General features: G+C 41.5%; 1 protein-coding gene across 3 annotated transcripts; it reads right to left on the bottom strand.

Moving 5' to 3' along the window:
• Positions 1-369: 369 nt before the first annotated feature.
• trip6 (thyroid hormone receptor interactor 6) lies at positions 370-10,011 on the bottom strand. 3 transcript variants are annotated; one of them, XM_070437939.1, is made up of 11 exons: positions 9,981-10,011; positions 9,435-9,477; positions 6,695-6,905; positions 6,251-6,381; positions 5,856-5,966; positions 5,051-5,638; positions 4,803-4,896; positions 4,473-4,642; positions 3,170-3,348; positions 2,791-2,911; positions 370-2,652 (listed from the first exon to the last, which is right to left on the bottom strand). In XM_070437939.1, the coding sequence occupies exons 3-11, from the start codon at positions 6,894-6,896 to the stop codon at positions 2,521-2,523; spliced, it is 1,728 nt and encodes a 575-aa protein (XP_070294040.1). In that variant the 5' UTR covers positions 6,897-6,905; positions 9,435-9,477; positions 9,981-10,011; the 3' UTR covers positions 370-2,520. The 3 variants fall into 3 exon arrangements, with proteins under 3 accessions (XP_070294040.1, XP_023837917.1, XP_070294041.1); XM_023982149.2 differs by lacking the exon at positions 9,981-10,011 and having other exon boundaries at positions 9,435-9,974; XM_070437940.1 differs by lacking the exons at positions 9,435-9,477; positions 9,981-10,011 and adding an exon at positions 7,578-9,422.
• Between the last annotated feature and the right edge of the window lie 8,307 nt (positions 10,012-18,318).

The following is an 18,318-nucleotide window of genomic DNA, read 5'->3' as shown; positions in this document are numbered from 1 at the left end:
CAACCCGTGCGCAACTATGGGGAAAGTTTAGATTGTTGACATGTAAGCTATATTTCGCCTCCAATGTTTATTGAAAACAAATACATTTGCATAATGAGTACTTGTCTCTTAAATACAATCAGTACAGTTGTTGGTTAGCTAGCTAGCGAATTTTAGCAATATTGGCATCGAAAACAAGCCACTTCCCACATGGCAGTTTCTTTACATTCTTGCTAGCAGCCATCCATATTCACAACAACGCTCTGGCTTCTGCTGCACGGAAGCSTGCWCATCGTTTTTGTGATGTTGTCAGCTAACCCATCTATAACACTGAAAAGGTTTTAGGTTAGGGTCTAGTACAGGGGTATATGAAAAGATGACAAGGTGTAGTTTGCTGAAAAATAGGGATGGTTTATTGTATCGATTATGAACTACAATCGGCATTAGGGGGAAAAAAGCAAATGCACACACACCCACTCACACATCTACTTCAAACTTGAGCCACATTGTACAAACCACCTGCTCAGTACAAAAGCATTCTCAGCTTGTATTCCTCATRTGGACAGATCGATTATTCTGCAATACAACAATGGCTTTAAACCACCGATTACACTTGCCAACAAAACATGTTGGCCATCAAGGCCACACATTTGAACGATTGTACCACGAGACTGCACTGAAGGGAAAGAGTGAGATGGTAAAAAAAAAAAAAACAGAAAGAACATGTCATCATAGGTAATATTTCTAGAGCATTTCATTGCCGTTCTCTTGTACTTATCAATATGACACTGGAACATAAAACATTTACACGCAGTGACGACCATAAACACKGACTTAGAAACAATGAGTGTATAACAGGAGTTGAAATAAATACRCAAAAGTGGAAAATGCAACTCACAGGGCTCACACAGAGATCTTCATATCTTTGTGCTCAGAGACCAATACTGAGGGAAAAGGATCAACTACAGTAGCAAGTACTGTGATTCCGGACACAAATACAGATTTGGGTTTTGAAGGCGTATGAATTAAAAAAGGTGTTCAAGCTTTCAAAATCATATGAGCCACTTTTACGTTGCAAAACAAATTAAAGACGGCGAAACACAAGGACAAATTACATCAAAACAATGTGAGAAGGACTCCAAYGTCTCAGAGATGCTTCAACATGGCCGATAGTGCCATGAGGATATGGATTAGCAACACAAATCAAACTCCTAAGACTAAGCTAAAACAAAAACCCATAAAGAACACAAGAGGATGAGATCCCGGTTTCTCAGTAAGACAATTGCAAGCATTAGACTTCATTGCACCTTCTTCMCCATTGTAACAGTCAAGTATAAATCAACACAAATGTTAAAAAGAGAAATTATATAATAATAAAAAGCGCATTCAAATTTTGAAGATGTGGTCTGGAGTTTTGGCTGGCTTACAAGTAACATTCTCGGGAAATGCAGTACCAATTATCATGATGCAAATCGCTGTTCTGTTTTGACAAGGCAAACTKGTCAGCTGCCAAGTTATCATCTTGACACAAACGGACTGTTTCAACATTAAATAGGGTCACAGCATTGACTTCAGCGATCTGCTTTTTTATGACTACCTAATCTTTCTTTGTCCTTTATTCTACTCACAAATCAATCCAGCTACAGCTACTTCCTCTCCTATGAAACGTATGCACACCCATTCACTCCATAACCAAATCAACTTGCAACATATGCTCCGTCACAGATATCATTTGCATATGTGCGTTTTTTCATGCGAGGCAGTTCAGCGTTWTTATTGACTTTAGTGGCATACAAAAAATATATATGTTCCATTATCTGGACTGGTTAGATGGTCATCATCACCACCTAATTTTCCTACTTATCATCATGATCATCAATATCCATCAATCATTATTTGCCATTATAGAGCTCCTTCCATGTCCCCTCTATGTCTGGCAGGATAGAGCGTAAGACATAGTGTAGGACATGCAGGATTAGTGTGACATAAGCAGTGGGGGAGGGTGGGGGAGGGGGGTTAGTGCAGCCCCTGCTGCCTGCAGGTCAGAGGCTCTATACAATACTGGTATGCGCTGAAGGGTAAGGGATAGGGTGTAGTGGATAGGGAGTAGCGGTACAGGATACAATATAGAGGATAGGTGATAGCTAGTATAAACCAGAGGACAAGGATTAGGGAATAGTGGTGGAACTTGTTGTCAATCCATGTTACAATACCCTGTCTTTAACCTGTAATTATGTATCAATAAACCTAGTCAAGTGAAATTAAATAACGGCATCATATTGAAGAGACAGTTTGAGGTTACGTGGTACTACCGATTCTACAGCTTTGGGCATCTGAAGAACGAAGATTGACTATAAGAGTATGAAAAAGTAGAGTAGGACGAAGTTGCCCTTAGTTTAACATTTCCCCCCTTGTGGTTAAGGTTATGATTTGGAGAGGGGTGAAACTGGTCTCAGATATATTCGTTAGGGCAACTTCTACCTCAGAGCAGGTGACAGTAAAGGAAGGATTGCGGGGTCAGAGGTGACGTCCCCTAGATGGTTAGCAGTCAGTGGAGATTTTGGCGGAGAGGTCCTGGATGCGGCGGGCGCTGCAGCCCTTACACAGGATGTGACCGTCCAGGGGATAACAGCCTCGCCCCTCGCCCTCGGAGGACAGGAGCAGACCACACTCCTGGACAGAGAAAACACAGGGTAAATCCACGAACACTGATTGGGTTCAACTGAATGGCCTTTGTACATCTGATGTGACATCCTGCCAAACGTCATTCAACTTGAGCGAAGTATTTTACTAACAAGGACACGCACTCACCTCACACACGTAGCAGTTGACGTGGAAGCTGCGGTCCAGCGCCACTATCCTGACGGTCTCCTCCTGTCCCGGTTCGGGCATGATGGCCTGGCCACACACTGAGCAGCGGGGAGCAAACTTCCTGTTTAGGACAGGAAACAGGACGTACAAGCGTCAACACTAACATTAAAACTCAGAGGGTGGAACACTAACATCACAGTCAGGTAGAATCACGTTTTAAAAAAGGAGCAATGGCTGAACGTTATCTCAAGAAATGAAAGTGTAAATCTAAGTTTCATTGTTCAATGGGAGACTTGTGCTAGTGTCCCAGTTCATTGCTCGTCTAAAAAAGTACAGGTAGTATCTGGCCCGGAGATATTCCGTTTGTTGAGCTGCTGACCTGTGGAAGTCATCTATGCAGTGAATCTGGGAGGTGGCGTCCACGGTGAAGGGAACCCCGTCCAGGCAGCAGCCACACACCACACAGTTGAAGCAGCGCGGGTGGTAGGCCTTTCCCATGGCCCGCAGGATACGGTCCAAGATGGGTTTGGAGCACTTAGAGCAGCGCTCTAGGGTACTCTGAGAGGGGCAGCACAGGTTCAGACAAAATAGTTGTGTGTGCATGTGTGAGATATTGGTGCCAAGCAATTAACCAAAATGTTGGTTAATTTTTGTTTTTCAAACAGCTAACTGAGCGACGTCGGTTCAATTATTGGAAATGTTTTTTGTTCTGTGAGCTCAAAGCGTATATTGAGCAGTTTCTCTAGAGATAAATCAGATCAAGTCCGAACTTTGCGATGCACTGGGGAGTTGTTGTATCCAACTGGCCAATATTCCACAGAGGGCCGAGTGTCTGACGCTTTTCGCGCCACCCTTGTACTTGATTGATGAATTAAGCTCACTAATTAGTAAGGAAGTCCCCTCACCTGGTTGTCTAGGTCTTAATTGAAAGGAAAAAATGTAAACCCGGAGACACTTGGCCCTCCGTGGAATGAGTTTGACACCCCTGTTTTACATAGTTTAGCGCAGAAAACGTGGTAGAGAGCAGTTGCTTCGAGAGGTATCGCTACCTAAAAATACATGATATAAAAGTGATTGATAGTTGGTATTCAGCAGTCATAAAAGTATGCCTTATTTACTTTGAAGTACTACTAAAATAGTGATTTTGTCAGGCAGCAGCTCTACAGGGCTGAACTGCTCATTTTAAATCCTGCCACAACATCTCAATTGGGATTAGGTCTGGACTTTGACTAGGCCATTCCAAAACTGTGTCGCTATTTAGCCATTTTCATGTAGACTTGATTGTGTGTTTTGGATCATTGTCTTGCTGCATGACCCATCTGCGCTTCAGCTCACAACAACTGAAATATTTTATTCAAGTAAAGTAATGTGAATAAATTATGCTTAATAAGTGATGGGCAGTCACTACCATCTGACTGTTATAAATAGTTATATTCTGTTTTGCAGCATTCAACCCACAATGCATTATTATTATTTTTTAATTATAATCGAACCGAAATGACCTCAAAAAGCACTAATGGGTCAGCACTAGTGAGAATCCAATATATATGGAGAAAGACGGTGAGAAAGAGACAAAGATGGATGGAGAGATCAACTGATGAATTCAGGGAATACTGCTAAAGAATTTAGAACAAAAAGAGATGGAGAAGGGATTCTCAATACAAAAAGTGATAGCAACTCACAATGTAACAGCTTTCACAGTAGCTCTTCTTGTCCAGGGCGTAGAAGGGTTGCCCCCGGAGACGGGCGTGGCAGGTGATGCAGGTGAAACACTCCACGTGGAACACCTGCTCCATGGCGATACAGCCACTGCCGTCGCCAAGCACATTGTCACCGCAACGCGCACAGCGACCTGATAGTATGGAGGGAAAGGAGAAAAGATGAGACTAGGAAGATAAGAGATTTTTACTCAGAAGGAACATCTTGTGTTAAATTTAAATGAACTTTGTAGCCCAAGGGGAAATTAARATGTAAATAACAGTCCAGTCAACACAAAGGACATAGGGAAGTACCAAAGTATTCCTCTGTAGGTGGGTGATTCATGTCATACACCAACTTCTTAGTGAGCCGGTCCAATTCCTCCTCTTGCCTCGGAGCTGCTGACCCCTAATGGACAAATATGATTCATTATTCATTATTTCCCATTCAGATCAGTGAAACCAAGAGACTGAGGATACAAGTACTCAAAAAGGACCATACTTTAGAAGCAGCAGAGCATGCTGTAGAGTAGATGACCTCTGAACTCTAGACAGACACTCACCTGGCTGGGCTGATAGGCGGGACTTGGGGCCTCTCTTGACCCTGATTGGGGATTCTCCGGGCCTCTCTTGGGCGTGGGGCCCTGGTTCCCTCGCCCTCTAGACCCCCCGGGGATCTCCTTGTAGCCCCCATCAGAGTGCAGCTCCTGGGCTTGGGATGCGGGATGAGGAGGGTACCAGCCCTGGGGGCCCGTCTGGTTCTGGGGTGGGGGGCGCGAGGAGTGCTGGTGGGGCGGAGGAGGGGTGTAAGCCTGCTCGGCTTGTCTACCAGTTTGGGAGTAGGTGACAGGCTGGGCTGTTTTGACCTGGACGCTGAACCTCGGGCCAGTAGGGGTAGAAGAGGTGGTATAGGAGGCAGGGACAGGCTGGGGGTAGGGTTTGGACACCTGGGCATAGGTGTAGTCTGGCTGGGGGGAGTACTGGGGAACCTGGTGGGGATCACTGGGGTAAGGGGGTGCTGGATGGTACTGGGTCTGGGGGTGGGGGGGGTAACCCATGGACGGCCTGCCCTGAGAGAGTGCTCCTGGCTGGGTTGAGGGTTTGTAGCGGTCCCCTGAGATGTGTTTGTTGTAAGGCACGTTATCGTACAGCTGCAAAGGAATGGAAAGGAAACATAAATCATTTTTTTGCCCTTTTTATTTAAAATGAAGGACTAACAAAAACTCAGGCGTAAATATCCAGAAGAACCAGTGATACACTTTCAGCCAGATATGATTTTTTTTTTTTTTAATTGGTCAGTTATACGTTTGTGTACTACGTTTCTGGGGAATAACTTATTCCTCATATGTAGTCAGTCAGGTAACCTACCTGTGTGCTGTTCTGTGGATGGCTGTCCAGATCGGCCAGCATGCAGGTGAGAGAGTCAATCTCTGCATCGAGGTTGGAGTGGTGTACACTTGGCTTCTCAGGTCCACGATGCTGAAATCACAGAGCAGGATCACACACACAGTCACATGCCTTTATAACATTTCACAACAGGAGAAAGATAGAGCAAATATAGTCTCATTACTTGTTTATTTGAATATTGGATTTGAGCAATGTCATGCTCCATGACATTACAACAATCGTAACTAGCCTATCGACATGCAATCAGGTTGAAAACCTCACTAATCTTAGTCTGGAAACCACACTGAACATCGTGGCGAAATGGAGCAATAATCAGTGTGGATTCCAGGCTACAAAAACAATTATGTCCCACCTACCATTAGCTCATAGCTGTCCATGTGAGGGTTCCAGGACCGGTCTTCTTTGAGCCCGTGGGGAGGTGGTTGGTAGTAGTGGTCGTTAGATTTAGGGTGAAACCCTGGGTCCTCTTGGTGCTGCATGGGTCCACCTTTACAACAAATATGACACGGTACACTTTACATTTACAAACAAGACCATAATAACCATAATGTACACACTTTACATTGACACATAATCAAATTGTTTTCATCAATATAGTGCCAGTTCTAATCACCAAAGCGTTGGTGTACTCAATCTTTTATCAGTTCTAACTCTCTTCTACTTCAAGGCTTGAGCTATGTTTTAACTGACGTTTAACTTTCGTTATTGACAACAGTTTATCACAGGTTTTCATTCTACCAAGGTTTAGCACAAGACTCAAGACCAGTGTAACGTAAGGCCCACCACCACCATGTTCCTACCTGTGGGTCCAGTAGCCATGTACCTAGTGGCCATTCCTCCTCCACCTCCTTTCTGGTCATAGACCCCATACTTGGGCCGGGGGTCCGAGGAGACCTTCATGGGCGGCTGTCTGTACATGGCTGGCCCGGAGTGGGACAATTGAGGAACAGTTCTCTCTGGGCTACCCAGAGTCCTTGGCGGCAGCCAGGTGGGACCGGACATGTCAGGGTTCTGAAAAGAAGGATGTTGTGATTAAACTGTTATATTGTAAAACTATAGCAGAACAATTATATTCCTGTATTTAGGACGACAGCAGAAGAATTATATTCTTATTTCTATTACACCATATTGGATGACTGTCTTTCATATAACAGCGATAGGTTTAGGCTACTACATGATACTCAAATTTTCCCTATACCCATCATGAGGTTGCTACAACCTAGCCTATCAATTAAAGTTTACAAGGTATGTGCACACAGGTCAAGAGAAAAATTTGCTGGCATAGGGTGTGATCATTAGTTCAATAGTCGCAAACGAGTCTCCATTGGACAAATTCAGGTATGTTTATCCTCATTTTGTTCCATTAAATGTTTTTCCACAGAATCGGCGGAATGAATACACCCTTGATCACGCGTAAACACTTGTGGACGTCAATGCACAACACATCAGCTATGTGACCAGGCGAAAAAACACTTTCCAAGCCAAACCTTATCAAAACTGCTACACACAGCCTACATCTTTGGCACAATATTAGTTAAAGTAACGTCATAGTCAACATAGCTAACTAGTGTTAGTAAACCTGCTACAATCATGCAGTAACGCTACAGTGTGCAGTCAATAAGCAGTTTAGCACTTACACCGGCGGGCCCTGGTGGCAATACATTAGTAAAACCAAAAGCTTACCTTGACTTGGAAGAGTTCCAGTGTTGTGTTGGATAGTCATAGCCAGCTAGCTAACATAGCATCCCTCTGTTTGAGCAGGGTGTTTGAGTAGGCTAAACTAGCTAGCTGCATTTGCTAGCTAAGTGAAACTGAAAAGAAATATGAAATCTCTCCATCTTGCTTCTCCTTCATTTTGGAAGAAATGAATTTGTTCAAAACTGTTCAACTATTGTCTTTCTCTTTGAGTCAACTACTCACCACATTGTATGCACTGCAGTGCTAGCTAGCTGTGTCTTATGCTTTCAGTACTAGATTCATTCTCTGATTCTTTGATTGGGTGGACAACATGTCAGTTCATGCTGCAAGAGCTCTGATAGGTTGGAAGACATCCTCCGGGAGTTGTCAGTTACTGTGTAAGTACATAGAATGGGGTGAGAACCATGAGCCTCCTATGTTTTGTATTGAAGTCAATGTACCACGGGGAAGACGGAAACCACCTGTCCTCTGGATACACCATGGTGCTACCCTACAGAGTGCTGTTGAGGCTACTGTAGACCTCATTTGAAAAATAGTATGGTTTAATCAATTATTTGGTGACTTGATTATATTTAGTATAGTTTTATCTTTAAAAGGATACATTTTTTTTATGTTTTACATATTTGTTTTTCCTCCTGAAAATCACTGAGGAGTGGGGTCCTCCCCTTCCTCCTCTGAAAAGCCTCCACTGGTGTGTATATTTATATCACAGGTAACCACTGGTGTGTATATTTATGTCACAGGTAACCACTGGTGTGTATATTTATGTCACAGGTAACCACTGGAGTGGAAACCAAGAGATGCTTCAATCTGGGTTTCCTATGGCAACTCACACACAGCAGTTTAATAATAGGCTCATAGTTGAGAAGCAGGAAGAGAGAGCCATTCCCAACCATAAGGGGAATTCCAGCGGACAGACAGACCAGTTCCACAGTGTGAGCCAACACACACACGGGCACATAACAAAAAACACACACAAATCTCACAGGTGCAAGACCCTTGGCTTGTTCCAGCATTACCCCTGGGTCTTTATCCACTACAATAGTTATTGTCTCTGATGTTTACACTCAACTCTAAATTATCCCAAATGAAGTTGCAGTGACAAAAACAAGAGAGGAAACGTCTGTAATGATATGTGTCTCTGCTTTGGCACCTGGACCTGGTTCACAACAACACATTACACAAGGCAGTGAAAGAAATTAAAACAACGGAAAGGCTACAGCTGTAAGGATGGGACTGTGATTAGGCCTACAGTCTGATTATTAGGCAACAACATTCTTTACAAAACTTTGACCATGACAGCCCTTTATGATGATCATCATTAGCATCTATACCTTATATCTTCCTAAACAAACATGTATATAAAGTGCATCCCATTATTATGTTCACTATAAGTGAATGACCAGACAGAGCCGACTCTACTGCAATTGAGTTGCTGTCCCTTCTTCCACCGGCCTGATTTAAACCTAAATCCGGCTGAGCGCACACTCAAATCCGAGGATTGGTGGGCCGGAAAATTAAATCACAGCGGCTTTATAATTCTGTGATTAAAAACATTTTTTTAAAGTCTTACGGTGGATTGTAAGACCACTACTCACACACAAACTATAACAGCTAGCCAACTTGATATCAGTTGCCTAATCATGATAGCACACTTATATGAGCGAACTGTCAAACGGGAATTGAAAGCTCGAGCACGCTAGAGATACAATGTTGTAGCAATGGCAACGCTACATTGTTGCAATTCTAGCCTACTAAACTTCCGCAATCAAAACAATAACACTTCTGCGATTGGGAAGTATTGTAGGCTATGAAGAATAGGCTAGAATGAGGATGTCCTACCTCTTAAAATCCAGAAGCCTTGTCTTCTCGTCTTCATACTCATCTACAAACGAAAAACATTTCACAGTCTAGCGACAATTAGGCTATTTGGGTCAATAGCCAGATCACATGCAATGCTAAATCGTATAGGCCTATGGCATTGCACCTTTCTAAACGATAAAAACATTGCTTTGTCAAGTTTTGCAGCGGCAAAGAAAATGTGTAGGGTAGTTAGTAGTAGGCAAACGTATTTATGCCCAGAGAATTACAATATTTTTCGGATTTAAACAACAAAAATCCTGCAGCGTCAGTCTAGGAATATCAAACGGGCAGTTAAAACTGAATTTAACATGCGAGATTAATGCAGAGAAAATTACAACATTAGCCTAATTTGATGTTTGTTTGAAGAGATAGCTGATCTACAGCGACTGGGCTACACGAATAGCCTACTACGAAGAGAACGCTACACTTGTTGCACACAAACACGCGCAATTAAACAATTTAATTTATTTCATGTGTTTTTCCAGATAGGGTAGAATAAAACTCGCTCATAAAAATTAGGCCTACTTTCTATTGGGGTGTATTCATTACGCCAATTCTGTTGCAAAACGTTTTGAAGCAAAAAACGTTTTCGGCCCCTCCCCGTTTCGTTCCTTTTGTTTCTTAAACGATAAACGGTTTCCGTTGCAAGACGTACTGAACACACCCTTGGTCTATCAGGGGTGTCAAAGTCAAATGGACGGAGGGCCAAATAAAAAATTTAGCTACAAGCCGAGGGCCGGACTGTTCGAATGTTCATTGAAAATTTTTTAAATGACGCATATAGTCTAGTGAACCTAATTGAACCTACTGAAAACCTAACAAATATATTCCAATATGATCAGATAAATAAAGCAATATTTTCTTATGGCTCTGTCAGTAATCTTTAATTTTCAACAGACACAAAAGACAAATTTCCTTTATATTAAAAATCCCCATAACATGAACATTAAATGAAAGAAACCGTATTCAAGGCACCATCAGTAGCCTATATTTTCTATTTTAGCAAAAGTGGGCTAAATTTACTTCAAAGAAAAAAACAATAATAGCAATTTTCTATCATCCACTCAACTGAAATATTTTTAAAATATAATTGGATTGAAATACAATAAAATAAAGTGCAAAAATCTATTAATCAAAAACAACACTTTGTTTAAGGAGAAAGTAACATGCAGTGAAAACAAATATTAAACTTTAACTTTTAAACTTGAACTGAGTAAAAACTCTAAATATGTGATTGCACAGTAATGTTCACTTGTTTGAGGTTGAGGGTGATACTTGGTGGTGTCCCATCTTTTCCACAAGTTCATCAATGTTCGGGGTAAGGCTCTGAGCTGAGGAAATCCTCAGAATTGAGTGGAGGTGTTCAGCAGAGTCGACTTCTGTGTGATGTTTTGTTCAGGTTCATCAAAGAAAACAGTTGTTCACACAGGTATGTGCTGCCAAACATAGACAACGTTTGAGCAGCCTGGATGCGCAGCTGGGGCATTGTGTCGGGAGGAAACGGCGAACTCCGCAGCACCCACTGCCGCATATTTTGCCCTCAGTGCATCATTGCATTGGAGTCAATCAACTCCATTTGAGGTTTGGTGGTGAGCTTTCCACTCAACAGCAAATGGGTTACCGAGCAGTTCCAACCTGCTTTTTTGTGCTTCAAAGTCAGCAAATCGGCGTCGAAAGTCAGCGGCAAGCATACCTATTTTATCACCAACTGTGCGCTCGGAACGCACTGGTAGAGAGCTTCTCTTTCATGGTCTGGCAGCTGGGAAAGTGGCTCAAATTTTCTTTCCGCATCTGCGTCTCCCACAGAGTCAGTTTGGTTTTAAATGCCTTCACTGTACTGTACATATCAGAGATGACATGATCCCGACCCTGCAGCTGCAAGTTCATTGCATTCAGATGACTCGTAATGTCACACAGAAAAGCCATTTCACACAGAAACATTTCGTCTCGGAGTTGTGTTGTGTCTTTCCCTTTGCTGTCCAAGAACAGACAAATCTCCTCACGAAGCTCGAAACATCTTTGAAGCACCTTTCCCTGGCTTAGCCATCGCACCTCTGTGTGATAAGGCAAATCACCATGCTCCGTTTCTAACTCCGTCAGAAATGCCTTGAACTGGCGGTGATTCAAACCTTTGGCTCTGATAAAGTTAACTGTGCGCGTGATGATGCTCATTACATGCTCCATTTTCAAGGCTTTACCGCACAACGCTTCCTGGTGTATGATACAATGATAAGCTGTCAGCTCACCTGTGCGTTTCCTCTTTCATCTTTTCCGTATCTTCGCCACCAGTCCGCTCCTGTGTCCACACATCGCAGGTGCTCCGTCGGTTGTCAAACCCACGAGTTTTTCCCAAGGCAGCTCCATCTCATTTACACATCTTGACACCTCTTCATACAAATCATGCCCCGTAGTTGTGCCATGCATAGGACGTAAAGCCAAAAACTCCTCTGTCACGCTTAGGCTGGAGTCCACTCCGCGGATGAAAATTGACAACTGGGCAATGTCAGAAATGTCGGTGCTCTCATCCACAGCCAAGGAATATGCAATGAAATCTTTCCCTTTTTCACAAGCTGCTCTTTTAGATTGATGGACAACTGGTCTACTCTCTCGGCAATGGTGTTTCTGCTCAGACTCACATTTAAAAAGAGTTGCCTTTTTTCTGGGCAAACTTCGTCACAAACTTTAATCATGCAGTTTTTGATGAAATCCCCCTCCGTAAATGGCCGGGCTGATTTAGCGATCTCTTCTGCCAAAATAAAACTGGCCTTGACAGCAGCCTGGCCTTGTGATTTGGCTTTTTGAACAGAGCCTGTCGAGATTTGAGGCCTCGTTTTAATTCCTCTGCCTTTTGTAGCCTTTGTTCCATGTCCATATTCTTGTTTTTGTCCGCGTGTTTCGTTTCATAATGTCGTCTCAGATTATACTCTTTCAGTACCGCCACACTTTCTCCACACAGAAGACACACAGGTTTTCCAGCTACCTCCGTGAACATATACTCCGACTCCCACCTGTTTTTGAAACCCCCGGTTCTCAGTGTCCACCTTCCGTTTTTCCATTTTGATGGGTATCTGAAAGTTAATTTTACTGTGATGCTGACGACTGCTGTGCCAATAAATATTGAAATGAAGCAGCCCCTACTGCTCGTGCGTCACCGTTGCAGTGGAAATGTAGTATTGGTGCGTGTAAAAGATCTGCGGGCTGCCGGCTTGCTGCGGTCTGCGGGCCGTTCTAATAATAAATCAAGATCATCCCAGGGCCGTAAAAACCTTCTCGCGGCCGGATGTGGCCCGCGGGCCTTGACTCTGACATATGTGGTCTAGATTCAGTAACTAACTTTCTCATGGATCCCGTGTTGTCACAGGCCTAGCCTAGTGATCGTGAACTGCTGGAGGATCATTATCTCCAGACTTACTATGCAGCCCAGTCCCTACATCTTGACAACAAAATAGGTAAAGCGGTTGATCAGATGCTTTTCAACTTATCTTGGGAAAAATTGTACAGATTATATTTTGGAAATCTGTCGTATGAACACATATGAATATGGTGTCTCAAATTTGTAGATGGTCCTACTTTGAATAATACATTTAAGAATAAAGTGGGCTAAACATGTATTAAATAATCCAAATTCAATTTTATGTTACTTAGTTTTTTTGGGGGGGTTATCTTTATTTAACCAGGTGGCTAGTTGACAACAAGTTCTCGTTTACAACTGGACCTGGCCAGATAAAGCAAAGACAAACAACAACACATTTACACATGGAATAAACAAACATACAGTCAATAACGGATAGAAAAAAATCTATATACAGTGTGTGCAAATGAGGTAAGATAAGGGAGGTAAGGCAATAAATAGGCCATAGTGGCGAATAAATTACAATTTAGCAATTAAATACTGGAGTGATAGATGTGCAGAAGATAAATGTGCAAGTAGAGATACTGGGGAGCAAAGGAACAACAACAAAAAAACAGTATGGGGATGAGGTAGTTGGATGGGCTATTTACAGATGGGCTATGTACAGGTGTAGTGATCTGTGAGCTGCTCTGACAGCTGATGCTTAAAATTAGTGAGGGAGATATGAGTCTACAGCTTCAGTTATTATTGCCAATTCATTCCAGTCATTGGCAGCAGAGAACTGGAAGGAAAGGCGGCCAAAGGAGCAATTGGCTTTGGGGGTGACCAGTGAAATATACCTGTAACTATAACATTGATAAGATTCCTACAAAAAAGTATTCATAGCGTGGTCGTTAAAATATAAACATAATTTTTCCCCGGATATGTATTTCATTTGGAACAATAAGGATATTTTGTAAAGAAACAAGTCTTTCTTTTTTAAGAACTGGTTCAATAATCATATCCTGCTGGTGAGTCAACTTTTTAATGCAGAAGGATTGTTACTCAATTATGGGGAATATTTATCTCGTTACAATATCCCTGTTACACATAGAGAGTTCGCCATTGTCTTTGACGCTATTCCATCTGGAACTCTCATGTTGTTTAGATGTGTAACCAGACCTCACCTTCTTCTCACCTACCCTCGCTTAATCCAGTTGACTCACCAATAGGATACATGTGTTGCCCCTTGCTCCCTCAGAACAACAGATCTATACATGTTTTTTTCAAAGGGATATTGTACCCATTCCTTATGTCACAACTTGCTGGAATACATTTGTCAATAATATCTGTTGGAGAAAAAGTCTGGTTATTACCACACAAATATCTGCTTGTTAACAAGGTCAAAGAGGTCTCTTTCAGAATGATCCATAAGAATTACCCTGCGAATCATTACCTGAAGAAACTCAAAAAAGACATTAACATTAACTCTACTTTTTGTGTTGAGCATCCAGAAACAGTTTTGCATTTATTTTGACATTGTTTACATGTAAAAGAGTTATGGAAAGATATTCATAGTTTTATAATTGTTAATATTCTTGATGACTTTTGTCTATTATGGGAGAATGTGCTGCTCGGTTTCCTTAACCATAATAAGGATAAAGAGAAACTATTTTACCTCATCAAACTAATTGTGCTAATGGCAAAATGTCATATTCATAAATGTAAATTCACAAATAAAAAAACACTCTTCCGTGTTTTCTATAAGGAATTCGAGCAGAACATTAAGACCATTCAACATTATTCTAATAAGAAAGCTGTTAAAACAATCAATATATGTGTTTCTTTGAATGTTTTTGTATAATCTGAAATGTGTTGTGCCCCCTAGCATATGTTATCATTGTCTGTTTGTATACTTCTTGCATGTATACTGTTTTTTCTGCAATAAAAAAAAGGGGGGAAAGCGTGGAGGATCATGAGCACATCATGCATTACATGTGTTTGTCAGACAAAAGGTCAATAGGCCTATATGTATTTTAAAATGTAGGATAGGCTAATTTAAAAAATCCTACGCATGGTCACCTCACATTTCACAAAGAAAAATAAACCAAATAACACATTCATTTTAATTTGATAGCCAATTAAAATGGAAAGGACAATAGRGCCTACATTTATTTTTGGGCAAAATGTATCTCTCTATTCAGTGATGTCACCAACTCTGTAATCTCACAAACACAGTCTGTGATCACCTATGGCCAAATTTGTCAAAATAGATTTGGGAATGCTCCTTTCATTTTGTTGAGCCAGCTTAAGAACATCCAAAATGGAACATCCCTCTCTTGGAACTTCAGACTCAGAAAATATATCTGGATTCAGATTCTTAGAATCGGAATTAAAATCAAATAAAAATGTATTGATCGGGTACACATAATGTATTTTGCAGATGCTATCGTAGGTGCAGCAAAATGCTTATGTTTCTAGCTCCAACACTGCAGTCAGTGTACCTAACAATACACACAAATCCCCCAAATAAAAATCAAGAAATTAAGAAATATCAGAAAGACCAATGTCAGCGTTCGGAATATAAATATATATGTACTGTACAGTATGTACAGTTGAAGTGGGAAGTTTACATACACTTAGGTTGGAGTCATTAAAACTAGTTTTCAACCACTCCACAAATTTCTTGTTAACAAACTATAGTTTTGGCAAGTCGGTTAGGACATCTACTTTGTGCATGACACAAGTAATTTTTCCAACAATTGTTTACAGACGGATTATTTCACTTATAAATCACTGTATCACAATTCCAGTGGGTCAAGAAGTTTACATACACTAATTTGACTGTGCCTTTAAACAGCTTGGAAAATTCCAAAAAATGTATTCATGCTTTAAAGCTTCTGATAGGCTAATTGACATAAATTTGAGTCAATAGGAGGTTACCTGTGGATGTATTTCAAGGCCTACCTTCAAACTCAGTGCATCTTTGCTTGACATCATGGGAAAATCAAAAGAAATCAGCCAAGACCTCAAAAAATGTGTATACCTCCACAAGTCGTTCAACCTTGGGAGCAATTTCCAAACGCCTGAAGGTACCACATTCATCTGACAAACAATAGTACGCAAGTCTAAACACCATGGACCACACAGCCCGTCATACCGCTCAGGAAGGAGACGCGTTCTGTCTCATAGAATGAACGTACTTTGTGTGAAAAGTGCAAATCAATCCCAGAAAAAACAACAAAGGACCATGTGAAGATGCTGGAGGAAACAGTTACAAAAGTATCTATATCCATAGTAAAACTAGTCCTATAATCGACATAACCTGAAAGGCCCTCAGCAAGGAAGAAGTCACTGCTCCAAAACTGCCATAAAAAGCCAGACTACGTTTTGCAACTGCACATGGACAAAGATCGTGCTTTTTGGAGAAATGTCCTCTGGTCTGATGAAACAAAAATAGAACTGTTTTGCCATAATGACCATCGTTATGTTTGGAGGAAAAAGGGGAGGCTTGCAAGCCGAAGAACACCATCCCAACTGTAAGCACAGGGGTGGCAGCATCATGTTGTGGGGTGCTTTGCTGCAGGAGGGACTGGTGCACTTCACAAAATAGATGGCATCATGAGGCAAGAAAATGGTGGATTATTGAAGCGACATCTCAAGACATCAGTCAGAAGTTAAAGCTTGGTCGCAAATGGTCTTCCAAATGGACAATGACCCCAACATACTTCCAAAGTTGTGGCAAAATGCTTAAGGACAACAAATCAAGGTATTGGAGTGGCCATCACAGAGCCCTGACCTCAATCCCATAGAAAATGTGTGGCAGAACTGAAAAAGCGTGTGCGGCAAGGAGGCCTACAAACCTGACTCAGGTACAACCAGCTCTGTTAGGAGGAATGGTACAAAATTCACCCAACTTATTGTGGGAAGCTTGTGGAAGGCTACCCGAAACGTTTGACCCAAGTTAAACAATTTAAAGGCAATGCTACCAAATACTAAACTTCTGACCCACTGGGAATGTGATGAAAGAAATAAAAGCTGAAAAATCATTCTTTCTACTATTATTCTGACATTTCACATTCTTAAAATAAAGTGGTGATCCTAACTGACCTAAGACAGGGATTTTTACTAGGATTAAATGTCAGGAATTGTGAAAAACTGAGTTTAAATGTATTTGGCTAAGATGTATGTAATCTTCCAACTTCAACTGTATATAATCGTGTGTATAGACAGTATGGACAGTATATGAATAGGAAGGGTGTGTACAGCAGTAGTTATATCCAACCTCGTCTCAGAGCATTTTGTATTTTTCTGTATGTAAATCCTTGATGATCCTTTTAGTATGATACGTAACTTTTTGTATTGTATGTATTTATTTGCTGATGTCCATAACCCATTTTGTATTATATGTTACGAATTTGCAAAACTTATGATACATTATGAATTCTAACTAGGTGGGTAAGTGGCTAATGTTAGCTAGATGGCTAATGTTAGCTAGGCTAAGGGCTAGGGGTTAAGTTTAGGAGTTAGGTTAAAGGGTTAAGTTTAGGGTTGGGGGAAGGGTTAGCTAACATGCTAAGTAGTTGCAAAGTTGTAAGTAGTTGAAAAGTCATTAGATAATTAGCTAAAGTTGTCCGTGATGAGTTTCGAACTCGTAACCTTAGGGTTGCTAGACGATCGTGTTATACATCTACCCATCCACCCCAACCATCCACCCTACTTAATTAACTATAGCAAACGTAACATATCASACTCATTTGAGTGTCTTGGGTTTACATGTACTATGTTACATCTAGTTTATGAGACCAGGCTATTATATAGGATGAGCCTTGACTAGAATACAGTATACAATATATTCGGAAAGAATTCAGACCCCTTGACTTTGTCCACATTTTGTTACGTTACAGTCAAAAAATGTATTAAATCATTTTTTCCCCTCATCAATCTACACACAATACCCCATAATGACAAAGCAGAAATAGGTTTTTAGAAATTTTTGCAAATATATTACAAATAAAAATAACATATSAAATTTACATAAGTATTCAGACCCTCTACTCAGTACTTTGTTGTAGCACATTTTGCAACAATTACAGCATCGAGTCTTCTTGGGTATGACGCTACAAGCTTGGCACACCTGTATTTGGGGAGCTTCTCCCATTCTTCTCTGCAGATCTTCTCAAGCTCTGTCAGGTTGGATGGGAAGCGTCGCTGCACAGCTATTTTCAGGTCTCTCCAGAGATGTTCGATCAGGTTCAAGTCTGGGCTCTGGCTGGTCCACTCATTCAGAGACTTGTCCCGAAGCCACTCCTGCATTGTCTTGGCTGTGTGCTTAGTGTCGTTGTCCTGTTAGAAGGTGAACCTTTGCCCCAGTCTGAGGTCCTGAGCGCTCTGGAGCAGGTTTTCATCAAGGATCTCTCTGTACTTTGCTCCGTTCATCTTTCCCTCGATCCTGACTAGTCTCCCAGTCCCTGCCACTGAAAAACATCCCCACAGCATGATGCTGCCACCAACATGCTTCGCCGTAGGGAT

This window comes from Salvelinus sp. IW2-2015, linkage group LG37 (genome assembly GCF_002910315.2).
Source record: "Salvelinus sp. IW2-2015 linkage group LG37, ASM291031v2, whole genome shotgun sequence".
NCBI lineage: Eukaryota > Metazoa > Chordata > Actinopteri > Salmoniformes > Salmonidae > Salvelinus > Salvelinus sp. IW2-2015.
Note: the sequence above shows the minus strand (reverse complement) of the source record. Positions and strands in the feature narration are given on the sequence as shown.

Coding starts and splice junctions, on each gene's coding strand:
- trip6 (XM_070437939.1), bottom strand. CDS start 6,896: ATGTCCGGTCCCACCTGGCTGCCGCCAAGGACTCTGGGTAGCCCAGAG. Junction 4,897..5,050: donor CCGCCTATCAGCCCAGCCAG/GTGAGTGTCTGT, acceptor TTTGTCCATTAG/GGGTCAGCAGCTCCGAGGCA. Junction 3,349..4,472: donor ACTGTGAAAGCTGTTACATT/GTGAGTTGCTAT, acceptor TGCCCCTCTCAG/AGTACCCTAGAGCGCTGCTC.